This window comes from Anguilla rostrata, chromosome 5 (assembly GCF_018555375.3).
Source record: "Anguilla rostrata isolate EN2019 chromosome 5, ASM1855537v3, whole genome shotgun sequence".
Classification (NCBI taxonomy): domain Eukaryota; kingdom Metazoa; phylum Chordata; class Actinopteri; order Anguilliformes; family Anguillidae; genus Anguilla; species Anguilla rostrata.
Genome location: NC_057937.1, coordinates 62,237,403 through 62,260,682, shown reverse-complemented (window position 1 = coordinate 62,260,682; position 23,280 = coordinate 62,237,403). Strand labels below are relative to the sequence as shown.

The 23,280-nt window shown below is 48.3% G+C and overlaps 1 protein-coding gene across 7 annotated transcripts in view; it reads left to right on the top strand.

Annotated features, from left to right (window-relative positions):
* LOC135255875 (peroxisome proliferator-activated receptor gamma coactivator 1-alpha-like) overlaps positions 1-22,703 on the top strand; it is a 226,845-nt gene extending 204,142 nt beyond the window's left edge. For 2 of the 7 annotated variants that reach the window (XM_064337632.1, XM_064337635.1), the window contains exons 3-14: positions 1,557-1,760; positions 2,928-3,053; positions 4,352-4,709; positions 5,172-5,249; positions 6,124-6,169; positions 6,357-6,430; positions 11,684-12,689; positions 15,450-15,554; positions 15,797-15,917; positions 16,572-16,693; positions 18,106-18,257; positions 19,833-22,703. In XM_064337632.1, coding sequence (XP_064193702.1) covers positions 1,557-1,760; positions 2,928-3,053; positions 4,352-4,709; positions 5,172-5,249; positions 6,124-6,169; positions 6,357-6,430; positions 11,684-12,689; positions 15,450-15,554; positions 15,797-15,917; positions 16,572-16,693; positions 18,106-18,257; positions 19,833-19,927 — 2,487 coding nt within the window. In that variant the 3' untranslated portion in view covers positions 19,928-22,703. The remainder of the gene's footprint in view (positions 1-1,556; positions 1,761-2,927; positions 3,054-4,351; positions 4,710-5,171; positions 5,250-6,123; positions 6,170-6,356; positions 6,431-11,683; positions 12,690-15,449; positions 15,555-15,796; positions 15,918-16,571; positions 16,694-18,105; positions 18,258-19,832) is intronic. The other 5 variants (XM_064337637.1, XM_064337639.1, XM_064337636.1 and 2 more) reach the window with 3 other exon arrangements.
* The last annotated feature ends 577 nt before the right edge of the window (positions 22,704-23,280 follow it).

The window sequence follows — 23,280 nt, the reverse complement described above, 5'->3', positions numbered from 1 at the left end:
GGAGTGCTCCTTACATTTCCCCTCTTCAGGTATTCTTACTAGTAAAGCACACCTGTGGGAAACTGGTAATAGCCAGTAGAGTAACCACACACACACACAAAACACAACCACAACAAACATTGGCTACTGTTTTAAATATCCCCCACCGCAGTGCCCCCCCAACACTGAATCACAACCACCACACATTGAATGCTACTGGTTGGTCTGTCCCAAGAAACGAGGGGGGTAAAAAAAACCAACCCTCTTGCTCTGTCTCAGATGTTGATAACATTATTAGGACTTCACTGTGAGGTCATTTAGTGTTGCCGCCAATCAGGGGTGAGTAGCCGAGCATGAGAGAGAAGAAAGGCGGATCTTCCTCCCTCTCGTATGGCCGTGTAATCACGGCGTCTGATTAATCAAACGGACGTGTGTGGGTGGGGTTTGAGCGTAGCTGTTATCTGATGGGGTTGCTCGCTCAGAACGTGTCTGTACGCGAATGCAATCGCAATCCCGCGCGGATTGGGGGGGGGTGTCCTCCTCCTCCTCGGGTTCGACACTGGGCTTCTCCCGCACAGCAGCGTGTGTGAGTGTGTGTGTGTGTGTGTGTGTGTGTGAGTGTGAGTGTGAGTGTGAGTGTGTGTGTGTGTGTGTGTGTGTGTGAGTGCGTGTGTGTGTGTGTGTGTGTGTGTGTATGTGCGCGTGTGCGTGCGTGAGTGTGAGTGTGTGTGTGTGTGTGTGTGAGTGTGAGTGTGTGTGTGTGTCTGCGCGTTTTCCTCCGTGCCTGAAAACTCCGCCATTTCCACCGCAGGCCAGTGCTGCCGTGTTCGCTTTTGTCCTTTTTTTATTCTCGTCGTCGTTAATGGCGAGTCTCACATAAAAAAATAAAAATAAACTAGCATGGTTTATTCATTACGCGGGTGTCCTGCTACGTCCCTTCCCTGCAGTGTGGCTGTGTGAGGACACCCCCCCCCCCCCTCAAATTATGTGGTGGTTTCAGGTGCTTTGGCTTATCTCTTACTTTATCCCACCCCAGGTGCTGTCTGCTGCAGTTTGTGTCTGTTTTGTTGAAGCCTTCCGGTCGGGGGGGTGGCGCAGGTTCTGGAGCAGCACGCGTCTGGTTCTAGCCAGTCTGCTTCCCCTTCTGCGCCCGTCTGTTTATTCATTCGTGTGTTTGTTCGGGACAAGTACAATTAAAGATTGATATGTCGCTGAAGTGGTGTCTGATGTGGTGTGCATGTGTTTACAGCCACAACTCATTTTCTGCGCCGGTTCCTTATTGCCCGATGACATTTTTTTTTTTGTTTTTTTGTTGGAAAAACAGGAATAGTGACACATTATTATATCAACACTGACAGACCTAGCTTGTGCAGAGTGAGAGTGAGAGAGAGAGAGAGAGAATATTCAAGAGGACGGAGGGGGAGCAGATGTTTGCCTGACAGCTAAAGTAATAGTTTATTTTAGAAAGTGTTAGCGTGCTCTCGGAGTGTCGGATAAATAAAAAAAAACATTTTTTTTTAAAGTAAATGAATTGTTTTGTGGATTTCTGTCCCTCGGCGCCCCGCCCCCCCTTCCAGAAGATTGACGAGGAGAGCGAGGCCAACCTGCTGGCGGTGCTGACGGAGACGCTGGACAGCATCCCGGTGGACGAGGACGGCCTGCCCTCCTTCGAAGCCCTGACTGAGGGAGGCGTGGCCAGCGGCGGCGAAAGGACCTGCCCCTCCCCCGCCGCCACGCCCACCTGCCCCGCCCAGACGCCGGAGTCCGAGGAGCCCTCCCTGGTGAGACTCCTTACGGCGCTTTCCCCGAGAACACGTTCCCTCAGCTTGTCAATACCTTGACGTGACCCCATGTGACCCCACGTGACCGCGACACGCTCCCAGATTAAAGTCTTCAGTTAACATTTAATGCCGCTCATTTTTGGCTCTATGTACCCTTTTTTTTCCCGGTATAACCACACTGCCCTTTGTCCTTCATTTTGAGTAACAAATTAAAACAAGGTTTATGTTTAGCTGTACTGCTGCACTACAGGGGGAAAAAATGTCACGTTATTTTTCAGGAAATAAGTATTGGTTTTGAGAGGCCAGATCCCTTCTGGCACTTTCCAGAGACGGTGACCTCGTCGCCTCTCCCACGATCAACATTACCTGGATTTGGGCCCACTGAGCGTTTTGACATTAACCTCAATGTGACAAATTTGTGAAGAAAAAAAAAAATCTTTCCAAAGGCAGCAGTAACTTTTTTTTATGTTACTAAGGTGACTTTGAAATATTGCATTTGGGGTTAACAGAACATAAACCTTTTTTTTTTTTTTTTTACCAAAAAGATACGGACCACAAAGTCATTGTGGTTGCACTGAATATATGTCCATATCAAACAAAAAAAATCTTTTAGGAAAGTGTTTTGCTGAAATGCCTTTTTATTTTAAATAACTTCAAGCTGCCATTAATCGCGTTAAATGATTCATAATTCCGTGACAAAGCGTGGCTCAGCAGAGCAAAGCGAAGCCGGGCAGCTGCTGAAATTATTTGATATTCAGACACGTTCGTTTAGCCCTCTACTGAGAAAGCCCTCGGCCACGCCTGCCTCACAACTGCGTCTTTCCTATTGTCTTTTTTATTTTGTTATTTTTCATGATAAAAGACGTGTTATTGTTGTTTTTAATTATTCTCCGCTTGCACGCCACACCAGTGCATGTCACAGCTTTGGTTTTACTGGCGTGTAGATAGACGTTAAGAGTTTAGAGAGCCGCGACAGGTGCAAGAGGAAGACGGAACGAAATAAATGGAGAATCTTAAAAAAAAAACTTCTTAGCCCAGAAGTCCGGGCGGAACCCGGAGACGGAGTCCCATCAGTCACCCCGGGGGGGTCGTTCGCAGATGTTTTTCTTTTTTTGGAGGAGTGCACGGCCCCTTTCTCACACCCGGCCCTCTCTCGTCCTCCCGCAGCTGAAGAAACTCCTGCTTGCTCCCGCCAACGCGCAGCTGAGCTACAGCGCGCGCGCGGGCGGCGCGGCGCAGAACCATGCAGCTGCCAGCCAGCGGAGCAGACCGCCGTCCGCCGCCCTCGCCAAGGTAGCTACCTGCGTGCCTTTATTTATTTATTTATTTATTTATTAGCGTCGGGCAGCTGTCGGCGGCCTTTGTGCTCGCGCGTTTGAGTTCCGTGCTGCCGTTTCGGGAGTTACCCTGTTGTTTTCCTATCGCACTCCTGATTGTTAACTACTGGTCCCCCGTTCTCCGGTGCCTCTCTCTCTGATAATGAAACGCCCCCGCTGATTGCCGTTTGGTTTCTGTGTTTCGCACTGAGGCCGCTGCGTCGCTCGCTGAAGCTCACTTTAATGGTTTGCTTGTGTTAGAAGAGAGCCAAAACCCCGAGGTTTTAACTTAATAGCATCTCCTGAATGATTAAAATAACCCAGTTTTGCTGGAGAAGCAGCTAACTGCTACTAGCCCAGGGAAAATGAAAATGGCTTTTAAGCAGTAGAGAAAACGAAGGTCTTGTGTTTACAGTTTACGTTCATGCCTTGAGTCGTTTTTGTGGAGCGTTAAGGATGTTTACTGTTGAACTGGGATTTCTTAAGCACATTCTGTTCTCTCTGTGATCTTATTTGCATGATGCCACTGCTCGCTGTTTTGGAGTGAAGCTCTAGGGTTGGTGAGCTTGAAACTGTTATGCGTAACTACATTTATATTTATTTACTAAGTGCACGTTTATTTTGCAAGTCTGTATTTGTACAAAGGTATGAATGTGAAATGTTGATGGTGTGGCGCTTTTGGAGAAATATAATTTTAACTATCCTCTCATTTCTGCGGCAGTCATTGTTTAAATCTTTTTTTATTTCTGGATAAATTGCGGTTCTTTCCCGCAGTCTTTGTTCTTGGACTGAACAGTGAGTGTATCAGGGCCGTGTTCCTTTTTAAATTAAGCTATCACATTCCAGAAATAATTAAGTTATTACATTATTATTAATTGTGCTATAACATTGATTTAAGTTAATTAATACATTATTCATTTTAAAGTACAATGCTACTGATAATATTAAGTGACTTTTTGGCTGGACCGCAGCAGCGGGGCCAGCCCTATAAACGCGAATGTCTGTGACTGAATTATGAAGTTACACCATTGGTCGGCCGGTTCGGTCCAGCCACATGCTAGGTTTTGACCTGCTCTTGTTCCTTAATTCCTAAGCTACTGCATGTCCTGGGTGAGGCATATGGCTTGTGTTTTAGTCTCTATTCATTTATAAGGCTGGATATTTACTGAAGGTTTTAAGTGGTAATACCGTTCTTAATTGTATGAGCACCATGACCTGAATTGGAATGGAAGATTTCCGCGCCGTGATGCGTGTTTTTGGGGTGTGTTTCCGCAGCTGGAGAACCCCTGGAGCAGCCGGCAGAGGGGGGGTCCCTGTGCGCAGCAGAGCCGGGGGTCCCGGAGGCCCTGCGTGGAGCTGCTCAAACACCTCACCTCCGGCGGGGACACGCCCCACCCGGCCACGCCCCACCACACCAAAGCACAGAGGAGCTGCACGGACACGGGCGGGGCCGCCTCCTCTTCGCCCCCCTCCTCATCCTCGCCGTCATCGTCCTCCTCGTCCGCCTCCTCGTACTCCTCTCTGTCCTGCACCTCCTCCTCCTCCTTGTCCTTCAATTCTGCTGCCTCGTCCTCCTCCAAGAAGAAGACATCGACGTCGCCGCAGCAACAGCAGCATCAGCATCACCAGCGAGGTGAGGTCCTGCCCATCGCCGTAGCGACCGGTTCCGCCGGCGCTGCTTGGCAGACGAGGAAGAGGAGGAGGATAATGAGGAGGGGAGGTTGCACTTGCGGTCGCCGGGCCGACGCCACCGAGGGGCGGGCTGAACCAGAATCCCCAGCTCTGATTGGCCACGGTGACCCCCGGCCCAATTTAGAGAGCCAACCAGGTCAGGCAGCTGCCAGGTTCGTTAGATACCTGCACTCCTACTCCCTCCTCCCCCGGGAGACCAGCCCCTCGGGCCGGTGTGGGCGGTGCCTCCAGGGCGTGGGCGGGGCTTCGTCTAGCGAGACGCCTCGGCGCGGCGCGGTGGCCGTTAGGAGGCAGGACGAGCCGGGCCCGCTCAGCGGGGAGCGGCGGGGGCTTTTCGGTGGGGGTGCTGACGATGATCTCACGGGCTCCCCCAGGTCCCCTTTCCCAGCCTGTGTTATCTCAGTAGGTGACCTCGACCCCCCCGTCCCACACAGACAGGCTCTCGCGACCCCCCCTGACGACCAGGTCCTCCCGCTGTTAGGTAACCACTGCTAAATCTCTCCCCCCCTCTTCTCACTTCCCCTCCCCTCCAAAACCCAACCCCTCCCCCCTTTGCTTTGACTAAATCCTCCGTTTGACTCCATACTAACCCCCATCCCCCCCTTTTTGTGCTAATCAGAATTTAATAATCGCTTTGAAGACAGTCAGCCAGCTGTACCGGGTATTGGTGCACACAGCAGCTTTAGCCTGGCCGTAGGGGGCTGGGGGGTTAGCACGTTAGCACGTTAGCGGGTGGTGTGAAGCTTGGCTATCGCAGCTCACATTTAGGAATCTTAACATTTTGGTCACCCGATTTCTGCCCAGATCAGCCCCAGTGCCCAGTGTGCGAGGGGAACCCCCGAGCTTGGCTGTGATGGACCTGCTCTTTAACTATGAGGCGTCCCGTGGCTGACGCTCCCAAACATGGGAACGGCCGTACGAGCTTCCTCTTCTCTTCCTCTTCCTCTTCTTTCTTTCTCTTGGTTCTCTGCATGCTTCTGAGTTACTTCTGAAATTTTCTCGTCTGGTGTCAGACAGTTTTCTGCTTGGTGTCTGTTTTTATTTTTCTTTCTTTCTTTCTTTTTTTTTCTTTTTCATATTTTCTGTTCTGTTCAGTTGAGTCAGTTAGTCTAGAAAAATAAACCCATGGATTGGAGGGATTTCGCCGCCATTTCATCCCAACAGAGAACAACAAACGGGGTCTAATGCCAGAATCCATTGTTTCTTTAAAGTACGAACTAAGATACTAAAAAAAATATAGCCTTGTGGGTCGAGGGTCTGCAACAGAAAGCTGCTGTTAATGATCAGATCTGAGACTGAAGTGGAGATGTTTGGGTTCTAGTTCAGTAATTCCCATCCTCCTTTGTGTTCTACAGCCAAACCAACCACCTTGCCACTTCCTTTGACCCCAGAGTCTTCAAAGTAAGTGAGATAATCTTATAGAGAAACCAAAACATAACCCCAGACAAAAAAAAAAACACACACACAAAAAAAAACATTGAGGCATTTATCCCTTTCATTTCCATTTCTATAACCATTAAAAAAAAAACATTTTGCTCCCCCCTTGTCCTGCCCAACCAGTGCTAAATGAACACCGTTTCTGTTTCAGTGACCACAAGGAGTCACCGTTTGAGAACAAAACCATTGAGCGTGCACTGAGCGTGGAGCTGTCCGGAACTCCAGGTGAGAGCCCGCACGTCCTCGGCCACGCCTACGAGGGCATAGCAGCGACGATGCAGTGTAACGGTTGCGGAACTGGGCTTGTAACCCAGAGGTTGCAGGTTCCAATCCTAGGTGGCGTCCTGCTATTATAAGGTGCTTGACCTAAACTGGTTCTACAGCTGTGTTATTCTGAACTATACTGTCCCGTACCGTTACTATACAGCTGCACTATACTGTTCTGTACTATACTATTCTGCACTATTTCTATACGACTGTACTATACTGTTCTGTACTATTACTATACAGTTGTACTATACTATTCTGTACTATTACTATACGACTGTACTATACTGTTCTGTACTATTACTATACAGTTGCACTATACTATTCTGTACTATTACTATACGACTGTACTATACTGTTCTGTACTATTACTATACAGTTGTACTATACTATTCTGTACTATTGCTATAAACCTGTGCTATACTATTCTGCACTATTACTATACAACTGTCTTATACTGTTCTGTACTATTACTATACAGTTGTACTATACTATTCTGTACTATTGCTATAAACCTGTGCTATACTGTTCTGCCTGTCAGTCTGGAAGAGAACCTCAGCTAAAAGATGTAGGGTAAATGTAAGTTGCCCAGTTAGGGAAGTGAGAAGCAGAAGGTTTTTGGTTTTAATCCTGGGTACAGCTTCTTTAGATTATATCTCAGGAATTTTGGCGTCCTCCGTTCCTGTTTTAGTGAATTTGATGGTTGGTCTTCTTGCCTGAATCCTTCCGTAAATCACACAAAATAATGTAGACCGGTGTATTGTTTTCAATGAAGACAGCATCTTATACACCAGGTTTTACGGTAATTTTAGCGTCATGAAGAACACGCTTGTCACTCTTACATAGGATCTGAGCAAAGAGAAATGTGATATAAAAGATGGCGCTCGTGTGATGTCGAAGCTCCCAAAAGTACCTGATGTTTTTTTGCTAATGTTTATGTTAATTGCCGTGTCCCCCAAACGGGGTCAGTGCTCAGAGCGGGATAATTAGTGGTGGAGGCAGCAGCGTTATTATTTTTTAATTAATTACATGTGTCAGTGGAAACTATAGGTGAAGGTAATTAGGCCCGAATGACATTAATGTTTGGTGACGCTGTAACTGTAGGCTTCAGCGTTTTTTTTTTTTTTTGTTTTTTTTTTGCCTGAATGATTTATGAAGGGTTTATTATTTCAGATCCAAACTTAAAAAAATATTTTTTTTTTACTGATGGTGGTGGGCGAACTGAAGTGGACATTTTGATTTTAATTGAACAGTAAAGATGACGCAGCGTTTCTTGTTTTTTTCTGTTATGAACCACCTGTGTCTGAAGGTAGTATTGGTTAGTGTTAGTGATTTAATCAGTGTTTCTGAGAAGCAGTTAGGATGCTGGGGAAAGGCTGACCCCTTGCAAAGAGTGTGTGTGTGTGTGTGTGTGTGTGTGTGTGTGAGACAGTGAGTGGGTGAGGCAGACTGTGTGTATGTTTGCTTGTGTGTGTGTATGTCTGTGTGGGAGTGGGCACGAGTGTGTGTGAGTGGGAGTGTGCGTGTGTGTGCATGTACATGTGTGTGTGTGTATTTGTGTGTGTGAGTGTGTGTGTACACGTGTGTATGTTTGTGTGTGTGCGTGTGTGTGTGTGCGCGCACAGAGCAGTGCTGACAGAGAGGGGCCAGTGTTAGGGGCCAGTGTTAGGGGCCAGTGTTAGGGGCCAGTGTTAGGGGCCAGCGTTAGGGGCCAGTGTTAGGGGCCAGCGTTAGGGGCCAGTGTTAGGGGCTAGTGTTAGTGGCCAGTGTTAGGGGCCAGGTTCATCGTTAATCTGTGTGTTAATAAGTCCTCAGTCTTCCTGCTCAGCCTGGCCCATGGCCAGAGAGAGAGAACGCACGGCACAAATACCCAGAATTCTGCCCGCAGGAGTTTCATGAAAGCCTCTGTTTTCGTTTCCCTGATTTATCCTCTCGTTAATAAGGCTTTACCTCAGGCTGGACCTGTCCGGGGGTTGCAGGATTACTCCCCATGAAAGGGCCATTTCCAGGGAAAACAGGCGGATCATGGGCCTTTGAACTTCGGACTAGGGGGCGGGGCCTCAGTACTACTTCTGAAACTTGGGGGTTGATGGGGGGGGTTGGGGTGGGGGGGGGGGGTGGGACAGCCGGAATGCTTTGAGTTAATGTATCCTGAAGGGACAGTTTAAGGGTATCCAGCTGAAATCGGCTTCATTTGAGATTAAATTGCTTTAATTGTTAAATATCCGCTGGTCTGGGGGGCAGGAAGGGAGGTGGAGGGGGGGGGGCAGGGTCTTGTCATTATAAAGATGGCTTCTATAGGTGCCTGGAATTTTCCATCACACAGGAAATCCAGTTTCCCAAGAGAAGTCAATAAATGACCAAATATATAATTGAAATGTTAAAGAAAGCACAAAATAAAACAGAAGGTAAAAACACACACATAAATATGCTTGATGAAGCGTTCTTTGTGATTGGTGGAGTTGAGACCCTGTACGGAACCTTTCTGTCCTGCTCCTTGTTTTCCGTCCAGACTGAAATAAGAAGAGCACTTGCTAGGGCTGGGCGATATAATATCATATGATATTTTATTATTGACGGTATGACGGTATTTAATGGTATTTGATTTTCCAATGCAAATTACCCAGGAAGTTAACTATATATTCTGTAACTGTAGAAAAACTGTATAAACAGACATTTTCTGTAACTAGAAAAAGTAAGGATCAGACAAAATGCAGTAACAAATGCAGTAAAAAATAACTTTCAGAAATTAAAAGTAAACATTAAAAGTAAAAAAGCCTAATGTGCAGCCTGCAAATGATACAATACAAAATATTCAAGAAATATAGAAAAAAGTATTTTTTAAAGGATTAAATGAGGATTAAACTAGTTTTTCCTCCATTTACAATTTTTGCACAGCTTGCATTTTGCGTACGGTCTGATTTTCAGAATCCAAACCGTATCCAGACCGTCAGTGTACCCCAGTCCTTCTCTAATGAAACGAAACGAATTTTTCATTCAGAAGTGACAATTCACTTCAGGTTTGCATTGCAACATTCTTTATCAGGCTGTTGCAATGTGCAATTTTTAATATTATTTGGATGAAAAACAATAAAATACCACTGATGTCAGTATTATAAAACCACATTCCGCTGCGTGAATTCATACCAAAAATATGGCTCACCGCCCGGCCTCTTGGTGTAACTTGCGGACAGAAGCGATTTTGCAGAAGTAGAAGTTTATAATGCGGCCTGTGTCTTTATCTTTTGGCCCCTTCCTGCTCAGTCTTAGTCACGTGAGCTTTGCAGATATTTTGGCAGAATAACGATGTGATGCCCTTTAGGGCCAGCTGAGATAAAAATCTCATCTGCAGGTGCGACGGTTTTGGGACATTTTCAGGGGAGATAGTGCTCAGAATGGCTGCTGTGTTCTGTGCGATTTGATTGGTCTCCAGCTCTGATGACAAGGCGTATCTGCTCACTCAAGTCATCCGCTTACAGTCATTAATTGTTCAGGGCCAGGGTTAGGGGCCGCAGCAGACCCTGTGGCTCTCCAGGACCAGGGTTGGGGACCCCAGTAGACCCTGTGGCTCTCTAGGACCAGGGTGGTAAACCCCTGGGCTAAGACCTTGCCCAGCACAGTACTGCAGTTCTGAGCAGTTCCCGCGTAGTCAGTGCTGTACCCCGCGGGGGTGTAAGCTGGCTGGTTTGACCGTGTGCTCTGGGGTAACAGTGCCATCGTCGTGCGCTCATCCAGTTTTAATAAAGGCGTCGGTGGGTCTGTTTGCAGTGTTGGGACAGGTAGCAGTTTTGGGAACGAAGGGGGGGTGGAGGGAGAGCCGGGCTCACCGCACCGCGGAGCAGATTGGACGGAAAGCCGGAGGGACAGATTGAAATGTTTGTATGAGTATGCTGAATGGAGGAATGTATTAGGCCTTAACAATGCCATAAAAACCTGCCTGCTAGGCCTCCGCGTGCAGCTGCCATCTGTCTCCTCATAAATATGACAGGATCGGCCGGGCTCGGGGGGCCCGGGGGGGCGGGGCGGGGGGGGGGGGGGCAGCGGGGTCAAAACAGCAGGATCCCTAACATCCCCCCCCCCCTCCCTCCCTCCCCCCTCCCTCCCCCTCCCCAGTAGTCACGAGGCTTTCATTACAGGTTTAATGGCATTATCTGAGATTGGCTTTGGCACAGAAACCCGTTCGCAGACTTTCATTAGAACAGCCCCCATCATGCAGGGGACAGGGCTGGGAAGCGGTGTCCACTGCATTAGCGTGTTTATTTGTAGGTTTTATTTAATTTGTTTACTTATTGATTTATTTACTTTGGCCCGTTAGCCGAGGTCCAGTGCATCGCCCACGTTTTCAGGTAGCACTGCGACCAAAGGAGAGCTGAGCTGCAGGGCAGCCCTCTGTCATTAAAACAGAAACATGCTACCGCATGGGATGCAGCAGCGCATGGGGATGCAGCAGCACATGGGGATGCTCCAGCGCATGGGGATGCTCCAGTGCATGGAGATGCACAAGTGCATGGGATGCAGCAGTGCATGGAGATGCACCAGTGCAGCATGCAACATGCTGCCAGGTCATTTCTGAACAGTGTGGTGTAGTGCGGATAATGACCTTGTATCTGCAGTTGCGGTTGCTACTCTGATTGAGCTTGCATGCACGAGGTGCTTGTCACTGTTTGCTTAAGGAGCAGAGTGAGGGAGGGGGGTTAATAATTGGATTTTTAGTGACTTCCGTGTCAAACAGTAGCCACTGCCCTTGTGCAAGCCAGTTTCTCAACACAATGAGTAGGCCTTATTCAAGAACAAAAAAACTGCAGATCCAGAAGTCTGTCGAGTGAAAGTGGATTTTCCCACCTTTACCATTGCCTTGGTTTCCTGTTCGAACTGTTTCCTGAACTTTAGAAGCCGAACACAGCTGGGCATGTGTGTTTGTGAGAACAAAAAGCCAGAGCCACACACAATCCAGCATAATAAGCAAAAGGGATCCAGCCTCCCCACGACCCCCCCCCCCAAAAACCCTGACCAGGGATAAGCGGGTATCGATAATGGATGGATGGATGGATGGATGGATGGATGGAGATGTTATACTCTAATGAACTCTAAGCACAGTGAAAGTATGTGTAATCAATGCAGGTGAATAACTCTGTTGTGCTTCAATAAACTGTTGAAGGATTTTATTCTTCAGAATTATATGTATATTATTTGGTTGTTGCCCCCCCCCAGGTCTGACTCCGCCCACCACACCTCCTCACAAAGCCAGCCAAGAGAGTCCTTTCAAAGCTACGATCAAAACCAAAGCGTCCTCTCCCCCGACCTATCAGAGAGCCGGCTCCCCGTCCCCGGCCAATCAGAGGGCCGGCAGTGCTGACCCCGCCCCCTGCCTGCTGCCGGCGGGCGGGATGAGGAGGGACCCCCAGCAGAGCGAGCTGTATGCCCAGCTCAGCCGGGCGTCGGCCCCGCCCCCCCCACGGGGTCCGGAGGACCGCAGGGGGAAGCGGCCAATCCAGCGCCTGTACGGTGACCATGACTACTGCCAGGCCTCCGCAGCGGCCAAGCGGGAGCCCCCCGCGGAGCCTTCCTCCTCCTCCTCCTCCTCCTCCTCTTCTTCCTCGGCCTGGCAGCGGGCGGACAGGGAGAGGAAGGGGGGCGAGGGCCCGCCCCGTCCCACCAGACCCCCGCCCCCCTCCGGAAACCCGTCCGGCCCTCGGAAGCTCCTGCGAGACCAGGAGATCCGGGCGGAGCTCACCCGGCACTTCGGCCTCCCCAGCCAGGCCCTCTGCGGCGGGGAGGAGGGGGCGGCGCAGGGCACAGCGCCCCCTGTGGCGCGGGAGGACTGGCGCACGGGGGAGGACTGCCCCAGCGGGCTGCCGGGGGGGTGCCTGACCCCCGGCCTGGTCCTGGACGGAGTTTTGGAGGACAGCGAGGAGGAGATGGAGCGCTTCCTCTTCCCCTGGGAGGCGTCGCACCCCGACCTGCTGCTGGAGGCCTCCTCCCCGTCCTGCTCCCCGTCCAGCTGCTCCCCCTCGCGGGGCTCCGTCTCCCCGCCCAAATCTCGCCTGTCCCCCCAGCGCCTGCGCTGGTCCAGGCCCAGGCCCAGGTCCCGGTCCCGGTCTCGATCACGGTCCCGCCCCAGAACCGGGACCCACCGCCATTCTCCCCGACGCTCCTACTCCCGCTCACCCAGCTCACGGCTGCGCTCCCGGTCTCCATGCCAACGCTCATCCTCACGGTAAGAGCCTGAGAACCTCACATGTAACATTACATTACATTACATTACCATTACATTACCATTACATTACATTACATTACATTACCATTACATTACATTACATTACATTACCATTACATTACCATTACCATTACATTACATTACATTACATTACATTACATTACAGGCATTTAGCAGACGCTCTTATCCAGAGCGACGTACAAGTGCATCAGTTCAAACAGTGTAACACCATGAGACTGTAACAGTGTAACGCCATGGCAACATAACAGTGTAACACCAAGAGAATGTAAGAATCGTTGGTTCCCCTCCTTATCCTGCCCCTCCCTGCGGAAGACTGCGGCAGCTGCCGTGTGCCGTCTTATCTGGTGGGTGGGGGGGGCGGGGGGGTTAGCACCTTCAGCAGACCGCGCAGCCTGTTTGATGAGCATTTACAGCCGCACGGCATGCTGGGAAATGATATTGATGGTTTTGCGGATGTGCAGGGGGTAATGAGCTGGCGTTGTAAACGTAATATGGAGAGGAGAGGACTGCATCCTGGAGTGATTTGAGAGCCCAGGTCCTGTCCACCTGAGTTAAACGGCCGTTAAACGTGCCTCCTGCTCGTTCGCGGCCTTTTGGGTTTGTGTTCGGTGCACTTTCATTAATATTAATCAGCCGTTCCTTTTACTCACAAATGTGTGGAGCGCCGTGAACAACATGATTCATTTTTCATGGGAAGTCCACAACGTTCTATTTAGGTCTGGTAGTGATTCAGATTCAAGTTTCTGTTTTTCAAGGAATCAGCTGCATGTGCAGAGGAAAAGTATGAAAACATTCCCATAAAGGTACAGACACTTGTCACTGGGGTGATTCCCTATAGGTACATAAAATTATACCCCTAGCCTGCAATACGTAATTGATTTGTAACTTTTTTTTCTTGTGAAAGGTGCTCATTAGTACCCAAATAGAATATTATTGCACTTGCAAGGTACATTTGGGAAGTTAGTCTGTAGGTCTGGTTTGTGCAGTTAGTCTGTTGCTTTGGTCTGTAGGGTTTAGCTGTAGGTTTGGTCTGCAGGGTTGGTCTGTAGATTTGGTCTGCTGGATTGGTCTGTAGATTTGGTCTGCTGGATTGGTCTGTAGTTTGGTCTGTAGTGTTAGTCTATAGTTTGGTCTGTAGTGTTAGTTTGTAGGTTTGGTCTGTAGTTTTGGTCCATAGGGTTGGTCTGTGACAGCTGGCTGTCCTGCAGAATCAGTCCGCCAGTTCTCTTCTGGCCACCGATTAATGCTTAATGATTCAGAGAATAATTTACTTTTTTCATGTTTCTTCATGCTGCATTCCAATATGATAGTGTATGTAATTACCTATTCACATAACTGGAGTGGCTCTTATGAAAATCAATATGTCTTTGTAGTGAGTGATTATAATAAACTGACAATGATTTGTACATCAAATAAAAAGGGGGGATTTTCCACTTGGCGAGTCAGTTTCAGATATTATTTCACGGTGGGGGAATTAGAATCGAATTGGAGTTGATGAAACGGAATTTCAATCTGAACCGAACGATTGGAAGGGCTGGACCCCAGGAGGAGCTGAGATGGGATTCGCATCGGTGCTGACGAGCAAGACGTCGCCCTCGCCCGCGATATTCCTCTCCGGGTTTGAGACCGGGGATATATGGGTGTGTGAAATATACATCCAGACATCCGGAGCGCTCCCAGGGCTGTAGAAGGGAAGTTAGATTTATGGAGGCGCAGTTTGGGGGGTGAATATCTTACAGGGGGGAGGAGTTTTGAGGCACTTCTCTTGGATGAGCCGTATATAAAAAAAGGTCTTTAGTGAAACTGGCGAATCGATACTGGAAAAGTTTAAAAGCAGGAAGCCCTGTGTGAACAGGAAGTGGCTTCTTCCGTTCATTCCTGAACACGGTGGCTCTTGGGTTTTGTTTTTTGTTTTTTTACCCCAGTCTGGGTTTGCCAGTTTAATGAAGGCTTTTTTAAATAAACACGTCTCCTGTAAGAGGATCCATCGCACTCTTCGCTCTTGTGAAGTAACCGTAAGACTTCGACTCTTGGGACGGCAGCAGAATTTTAAGACTCTCCCGCGCTTTCCTGGAAATGTCCAGCGAGGCGTGTTTCCCGCTCGTCGCCGGGAGACGGCGGCGGGTTCGAGCGCAGAGCGCCTCCCGCTGCGTACGATCATCGGCGCGTCGCGGAGCCCGTTAGCGCCCGTTAGCACTTCACCTGACACCGCGCGGCGACACAAATCACCACGAGCCCTCGATGACGTCTCTATGGCAACCCTCCTCCGTCCGCCCTGCCCGGTGACGGCAGTGTGCAGATGCAGTCTCGTCCCGCCACCCTTTGATGAAGTGACAGGTGTGGCAGGCGTCACCTGTCACAGCGCAATGTGGCTGCTGTCGAAAAAGCCGGTTCGTCTTCGAGCCAAGCTCAGCGACGTTATGTTGTTATGTTTGTAAGAGCTTCGCCTCCAGTCGCATCCTTTCAACTCTTTACTCAGGGTGCCGTGGTGGTGCAGTGGGGAGGGAAGTGTGTCTGTAGGCTCAATTCCCAGGTGGGGGGGACTGTTGCTGCTGTTGTACCTCTGAGCTAAAGTGCTTTACCTGAATTGTTTCAGTAAATATTTGAATGGTATAAAAAAGTTTTTTTTTTAAAGCGTCTCTGGATGAGAGAGTCTGCTATTTGACTGTAATGTAAAATGTTTGTTACACTGTAATTGTTGGCAGACAGGTGTGTGATTGGCGTCTGTCTTTTGCTTAGGACCCGTTGCCATGGAGACTCCAGCACTTCCAGGACCAGGGCCCAGAGAAACCCGAACGCTCGGCCCCGGTCCCAGTCCCGCTCCCCCTCCACCCGCCGGCCTAGGTGAGCGCTCACCTGAGCTTCCTGGAGCTTCACCTTCATCTTCCTCCCCAGCGTGACCGCTGCTTCACCGCGAGGAGTCGCCGGCCCCTCCCCCCTCTGACATCACACTCCGTTTCCTGTCTGTGCGCTCGCTCAGCAGAAACGGTTATATTACTGTGATACGTGTGTATGTGTGCATGCGCGTGCGTGTGTATGCATGCAGAGGTAAATGTACACGCTGTCTAACCCTCCTCTCTCTGCAGGTATGACAGCTATGAGGAGTACCAGCAGGAGTGCATGCAGAGGGAGGTGTACCGCAGGGACTACGAGAAGAGGGAGTATGAGAGAGCCGAGCAGCGGGAGAGACAGCGGCACAAAGCCATAGTGAGTCCTGTACTAACACACAGTCCTGTATGCATTAACACAGAGTCCTGTACTAACACACAGGCCTGTATGCACTAACACAGTCCTGCACGCACAGAGTCCTGTGTGCTCTAACACAGAGCCTTGTACTAACACGGAGTGCTGTACCCAGTTTATCCCTCGTTGCATTCCTTTTCGTTCAGCTTACACATAGAGTATTCATTTGTGTGGTGTTATCTGCAGTAGTGTGAAAATGTGGCTGTGTGGCTGTTGTGTGTGGCTGAGTCTTGTGTTTGTGATGTCATACTCGAGTACTCCGGAGTCTTTGTCTCCACCTCACAAACCCCGCCTCTCCTGTTCACTCTGAGCCCCGCCCACTCACAAACCCCGCCTCTCCTGTTCACTCTGAGCCCCGCCCACTCACAAACCCCGCCTCTCCTGTTCACTCTGAGCCCCGCCCACTCACAAACCCCGCCTCTCCTGTTCACTCTGAGCCCCGCCCACTCACAAACCCCGCCTCTCCTGTTCACTCTGAGCCCCGCCCACTCACAAACCCCACCTCTTTTTTCACTCTGAGCCCCGCCCACTCACCTATCCCAGCTCTCCCCCCCCGCCTGCCCTGTTGTGTTGTCGTGACGGGGCTGGTTCTCACGTGGGGTTGTTGTCCCTCCCCAGGATGAGAGACGGGTGGTGTACATCGGGCGGCTGAGCTCTGACATCACCCGATCGGAGCTGAAGCGCCGCTTTGAGGTCTTCGGCGAAATCGAGGAGTGCACCGTCAACCTGAGAGACGACGGGTAAGGGGGGAGGGGGAGGGAGAGAGGGAGAGGGAGAGAGGGAGCGAGAGACAGAGAGAGGGGGGAGAGACGGAGAGAGGGAGAGAGGGAGGGAGGGAGGGGAGGGAGGGAGAGAGAGGGGAGAGGAGGGACAGGGTGAAGAGAGGGAGGGGAGAGACAGAGAGAGAGTGAAGAGGGGAGCAGGAGGAGAGAAGGGACCAGGGTGAGATGGAAATGGAGAAATAAGAAAGCGTGGGGGAGAGAGAGCAAGAGAGAGAGGGACAGGGTGAGAGAGAGGGGGGGGAGAGAGGGAGGGAGGGAGAGAGGGAAAGAGAGAGAGAAAGGGGGAAAGGGAGAGGGAGAGACATAGAGAGGGAGAGACAGAGGGACAGGTAAGAGGGAAATGGAGAAATAAGAGAGAAAGAGAGCGTGGGAGAGAGAAGGAGGGGGAGGGAGAGAGAGGGACAGGGTGAGATGGAAATGGAGAAATAAGAGAAAGAGAGAGAGGGAGAGGGGGAGAGAGAGCAAGAGAGAGAGGGACAGGGTGAGAGTGAGGGAGGAGAGGGAGGGAGGAGAGAGGGAAAGAGAGAGAGAGAGGGGAAAGGGAGAGGGAGAGACATAGAGAGGGAGAGACAGAGGGACAGGTAAGAGGGAAATGGAGAAATAAGAGAGAAAGAGAGCGTGGAGAGAGGAGGGGGGAAGAGTGGGAGAGAAGAGGGGAGAGAAAGAGAGCGTGGGAGAGAGAAGGAGGGGGAAGCAGAAAGATGGATGGGGTTGGAGGATCGGCTGCTCTTCGTCTTGATTAGCAACAGCACAACTAACTAGCCTGAGTCTATGTCCCCATCACAATGTAATGGGTCATGACTCTGACTGTAACAGGTTATGACTGTCTGTAACAGGTTATGACTCTGACTGTAACAGGTCATGACTCTGACTGTAACGGGTCATGACTGTGACTGTAACAGGTTATGACTGTGAATGTAATGGGTGATGACTGTAACAGGTTATGACTGTGACTGTAACAGGTTATGACTCTGACTGTAACAGGTCATGACTCTGACTGTAACAGGTTATGACTGTGACTGTAACAGGTTATGACTCTGACTGTAACAGGTCATGACTCTGACTGTAACAGGTTATGACTCTGACTGTAACAGGTTATGACTCTGACTGTAACAGGTCATGACTCTGACTGTAACAGGTTATGACTCTGACTGTAACAGGTCATGACTCTGACTGTAACAGGTCATGACTCTGACTGTAACGGGTCATGACTGTGACTGTAACAGGTTATGACTGTGAATGTAATGGGTGATGACTGTAACAGGTTATGACTCTGACTGTAACAGGTCATGATTGTGACTGACGGATCACAGCTGTGACTGTGCTTTGTCTTGGCGCTGATTCTCCCATTGCACCCTTCCTCTCTGCAGGGATAACTTCGGCTTCATCACCTACCGCTACACCTGTGACGCCATGGCGGCCCTGGAGAACGGACACACCCTGCGCCGCGCCAAGGAGCCCAGGTTCGAGATGTGCTTTGGCGGACGCAAGCAGTTCTGCAGATCGACTTACACAGACTTGGGTAAGAAGTGGTTATTTATTAATCAGTCAGACACTTCATAAGTTTCACTTAACCCTGTGAAAACAAGGTTTATTGGAATGTTTTTAAAATAAATAAAAAGTCGGTGTTCTAGAACTCCACTGCTGTCAGTCACCAGCAGTGATTGTGACATCAGCATTAGAATGTTCAGTTCAGAACATTCTAATCACGCATTTGTGACCTCACACCCGATTTCAGGGATTGTGGGAGATGGATCAGGCTGATGTTGGACACTGGCTGGATGTTCACACTGATCAGGCGCATGCCTGCAGGCATCTCTGAAGACCAGGCAGGGTTCGGGGGGGGGCGTGCTTTCGTGGTTAGCGCTCGCGTATCACCAGATAGCAGAGACCCGCCATCCGTCACGCGCCATCCGTGTATTTGCGCGCGTAATAAATATTGCAGTCGTGTGAGATTGGGGTCTTTGGAGGGGGGGGGGGGGGGTGCACTAGTGTGGCTGCTAAACCTCCTGTGCCTTAATCATTAATTTTTTTTATAACTCGCATGTATATTTAATGTGCGGCTTCCCTGGTGATTTCAGATGAAAAATATAAGACTGGAGGGCAAGGTCAGGTCCCATCAGACCCCCCCCCCAGCCCCCCCCCCCCAATACTGCCACACCTGCCCCAGAGCCAAAAGCGGGGAGGGGGACAGCTCTATCCATTTCCGCAGAGACTAAAAAAAAGCACAACCTCACCCTGACCCCTGCCAGCTGGCTATAGGCAGGAGTTAGCTGGCCAATCAGACGGCTGCAATCTGTCTGGCTGCCCATCAGAATGTTTGTTTATTTATTTGTGTGTTTGTTTGTGTTTCATTCCCCTGCCCCCCCCCCCAAAAAAAAGCCTTAAGCCTTGACCATTAAGAGAGGCAGGGGGCAGGGCGCAGTCTGTTATCATAGGCGAGAGGGTGTGATGTGGGTTTCCCGATGGAATCCTGGGCTCGAGAGGGAGGCCTGCAGTTGTAGATTTAAATAAAACACTAAACCCCTTTACTCCAGTGGAGAAGAAGCAGGTCTCTGCTCTGAGAGAGACTTTGCATTTGTAACTAAGAAAGAGTCTTAATATTATAGTTTAGGTCAGGGCTGCCCGGTCCTGTTCAAGGGGAGATTTACCATCCCGCAGTGTGCTTTCAAATCCACCTAAACCTGGGACGCCCAACCCTGTTCCTGGACATCTACTGTCCCCAGAGGTTTTCATCCTAACCCGAATTTGGCATATCTGATTCTACGAATTAGCAGCTCAATGTCCTCTCTTAGCTGTTGAGTGAAATGTGCATTGTTGGGGTTGCAGTGAAAACCTGCAGGATGGTAAATCTCCAAGAACAGGACCGGTAAATATAATATTCTGGACAGCGACATTGATAGTTTACACAAGTTAATTGGCATCCGACCTCCTCTTTGTGATTATGAATAGGGAAGAAAAAACTAAATCAGGGCAGGTGGACTGTGAGGTACGTTTCAAAAGTTGAAACTGCACCATGAACGGGGGCGTGGGATAGGCTTGCAGTAACGGTCCTGCGTGTGTGTGTGTGTGTGTGTGTGTGTGTGTGTGTTTCCAGACTCACACACGGACGACTTCGACCCGGCCTCCATAAAGAGCAAGTACGACTCCCTGGATTTCGACAGCCTGCTGAGGGAGGCGCAGAGGAGGTAACGGGCCGACCCGACACCTCCTCCTCCTCCTCCTCCTCCGGCCCCGCCCCCGGGAGACGCACCACCGCTCCTCCACCGCGCCCCCCCCCCCCCCCCCCCCCCCCCCCCCGCACGCGAGCGTCGCCTCGGAGACCAGAGGTGTCTCCTTGCGCTGCTGCGCGCACGAAAACGAAAAAGAAAGAAAGAAAGAATAAAGAAGGGGACAGAAAAGATTAAAGTTTACACGACAAACACATGCTGCCGGAGGACCGGGAAGCTCCGCCCTGTACGGGGAATCGCCATGGAAACCCCATTGGCCACGCCCCCGACGTGGGTCTCAGCGGACAGACGCACAGAAAGCAGGGAAGATGGCTTCCTCGTCCCCCTCCCACGCAACATCGGTGTGCAGCCTGTTTTCTTTTTTGATCATCTTTTTCTTTTTTTTTTTCTTTTTTCCTTTTTTTTTGTGGTTTTAAAATCTGATATTTGGATGTGGCGTTACATTATTAAAACTCGGGGCTTGGGTTCCAGTGGGGATGGGGGGGGTGGGGGGGAGAGAATCATAAGATATCGAAGGTAATAAGAAGATTTTTGCCTACATTTGCTGCAAATGTAGCTGTGTCTTTTAAAATTCTATTAAAATATTAACGGAGTTCAGACAGAAAATTATTTTTGTTTTGTGTACATATCTGGTAAAGCTCTTTCTTTGTTACAGCTATGCACTGTAAAATGCAGCCTTTCTAAATGATGGCAATTTTCATAACAACGAATGTTGATCTGCGGATATTACATAAATACATTGAAGTGAAATGTGATTTTCATTTAACATGACATTTCAAGTGTGTGATATGAGTATAGAAAAGTGTATTGAATTGAATCTTGCTTTATGGGGGTTGGGGGGAGGGTGGATGGGTTGGATTTTTTTAGTTTTATTTTTTTAGTGTGGGACAAAAAAACTGTTGTTACATGTCTACTATAGTTTGTGTTGTTTTTTTAAATCTCTTTATAAAATTCCCCACTCCATAGTTTATCCAAATGCAACCAAATGTGAAACACTTTTTTATGTTTTTCATGATTGTAAATGTAAACATTTCTAGGGTTCTGTTTTATCTATTTCTGCCTTTTAATTAATATATTTATATTATCTCCATTGTGGGTGGGGGAACCTTACAAATTTAGCTATTTATTTGCATATTTAATTTTCTTATTACACTGAACCTGGGGGAGGGGGGTATAGAAAGTATAAATGTTTATAATATTTTTTATGCCTTTTCAGAAAAAAAAAATGATTAATATAATCTCATCAACTAAGAACCCTCATAACCTGTGCTGCTTGTAGCTGACGAACCTGCTGTACACAGCTTTAAAGGTTTTTTTTTCAACTCCCTTGTGGTCTTTTGTAATTAGTCCTATAGCAATAAGAATGATTTTGCAGGTATTTTGCTTACGCATATCTTCTGTTGAGATGTGCTTGATTATGTGAATGCCCAACAAACGGTTTACAAAGGCTTTCCCTTTCCTGGATTTTTTTAAAAGAATGTCAATATTGTTGTACACAAAATAATATACTGTTGCCACTATGAAAAATAATGATGAAGCTTATTTTAAAATGAAGGAGAAAAAAAATGAAAGAAAAAAGCAATAAATTATTTTTTAAAACGGTTGTATTTTATCTTTTAATGTTGTGCAGGCTTTGGACCCGACTCATTACCCAACTGTTCACCACTGTGTGTGTGTGTGTGTGTGGTGTGTGTGTGTGTGTGTGTGTGTGTGTGTGTGTGTGTGTGTGTGCGCGTGCATGCATGTGTGTGTTTGTGTGTGTGCGTATTTACGTGCATGCACGCGTGTGCACATGTCTGTGCGTGTATGTGCCTACATGCGTGTGTGCGTGTGTGTGTGTGAATGGAGTTGGAGTTACCTAGAAGTCGGAGATCTGCTGTGGTGTAATTTTCCAGTGCCTAGCCTTGGTAACCAATGCATACGATACATGCACAGAATGTGGCTCAGTGGCTGAAAAGAGTTGTGAAATGTGGACTCATTTGACATTGGTGGAATATTCAGTATTCTTCGTGGCTCAGTCAGATATCGCATCGCCTGTTTTGTGACTCGAAAAGGCAATCTTGCCTTTTCCAGCTTAATTAAAAGTCCCGCCACCGCGCAGCTGCTGATAATGAGATTGCTAGCGGGTGAGGGAACCTCTTTTTACGGATGCTTGCTGATCGCAGATCATCTTTCGTCAAACAGAGGAAAGTAAATCTATATTTGTATGATTTTCCCTGATCCGAGCGTGGGTAATGATGTTGTGTGTCCTATTCTGTAGATGTTGACTCCTAATTCACTGTAATGTAAAAAATAAATAAATAATAATAATTAAAAATCTGCTTTGTAAATTGCTTAGAGTAGCCGTGTAATTGGGACACCTGATCATGATGATGGTGATGATGATGATTATTTTGTGAAATACAGGGGAACTGAGTGCTGCATATACGTGTTTTTAGGAGATGGTGTTTCTTTCAGGTGAATGATGAGCGGGAGGGTTTGGGGGTTCTGGGGTTTCGGAGTTTTGGGGTTCTCCATTCTGGGGTTTTGGGGTTTGCATCCTGTCGCGTTGTAAGTTCATGTCCTCTCCATGTTGCCTTTCACCCGCTCCTTACCAACGCCTCTGTCTCTCTACCTGTTGTATGAATTTCTTGTGGATTTTAATTTTCTTTTTTTCTTGTTTTTTTTTTTTCTTTTTAAATGTGCAGTTCTCATCAGCCGCACCGAGCCAATAAAGGGAAAAATGATCCACAAAAAGACCATCTATTGCTGTGTCTATGTTGGCTTTGTGTCTGTGTGTGTGTGTGTGTGTGTGCGTGTGTGTGCAATTCAGGCTTCTCTGGCCCTACCCTTACACAAAAATATATTATCATTATTATTATTATTACTACTACTGCTTCTACTACTAAAATGCTTAAATGAAATATAAACAAGATCAGAAATTGTATTGTAACACTTTATAACAAAAATATTTGTTAATATACAAATTATTGCCGTTCTCAGATATTTCTATATGTTTTTAAACACACAGCTTTAATGTATTCATCATGATATATTTTCATTATATATTACATATCAGTCCACATATTTGCAATATATTACTGTATATTCCATTTTTGTATTGGCAGGAGGCCACGACATTCTGAGATTCAGATTTACAGCACTGGCTGACATTTCAAACACATAATTTATTCCTTCTGATTTTAATTAGGATCATTTATTTCATCATGGATATAATTGTGTTTTTATTGTATTTTTTCCAACTCACAGTACAGTCTGACAGTGAGTTTTGCCTTTAGTATTGAGTAGGGGTTTTTTTGCCTCTGTTTTATATAC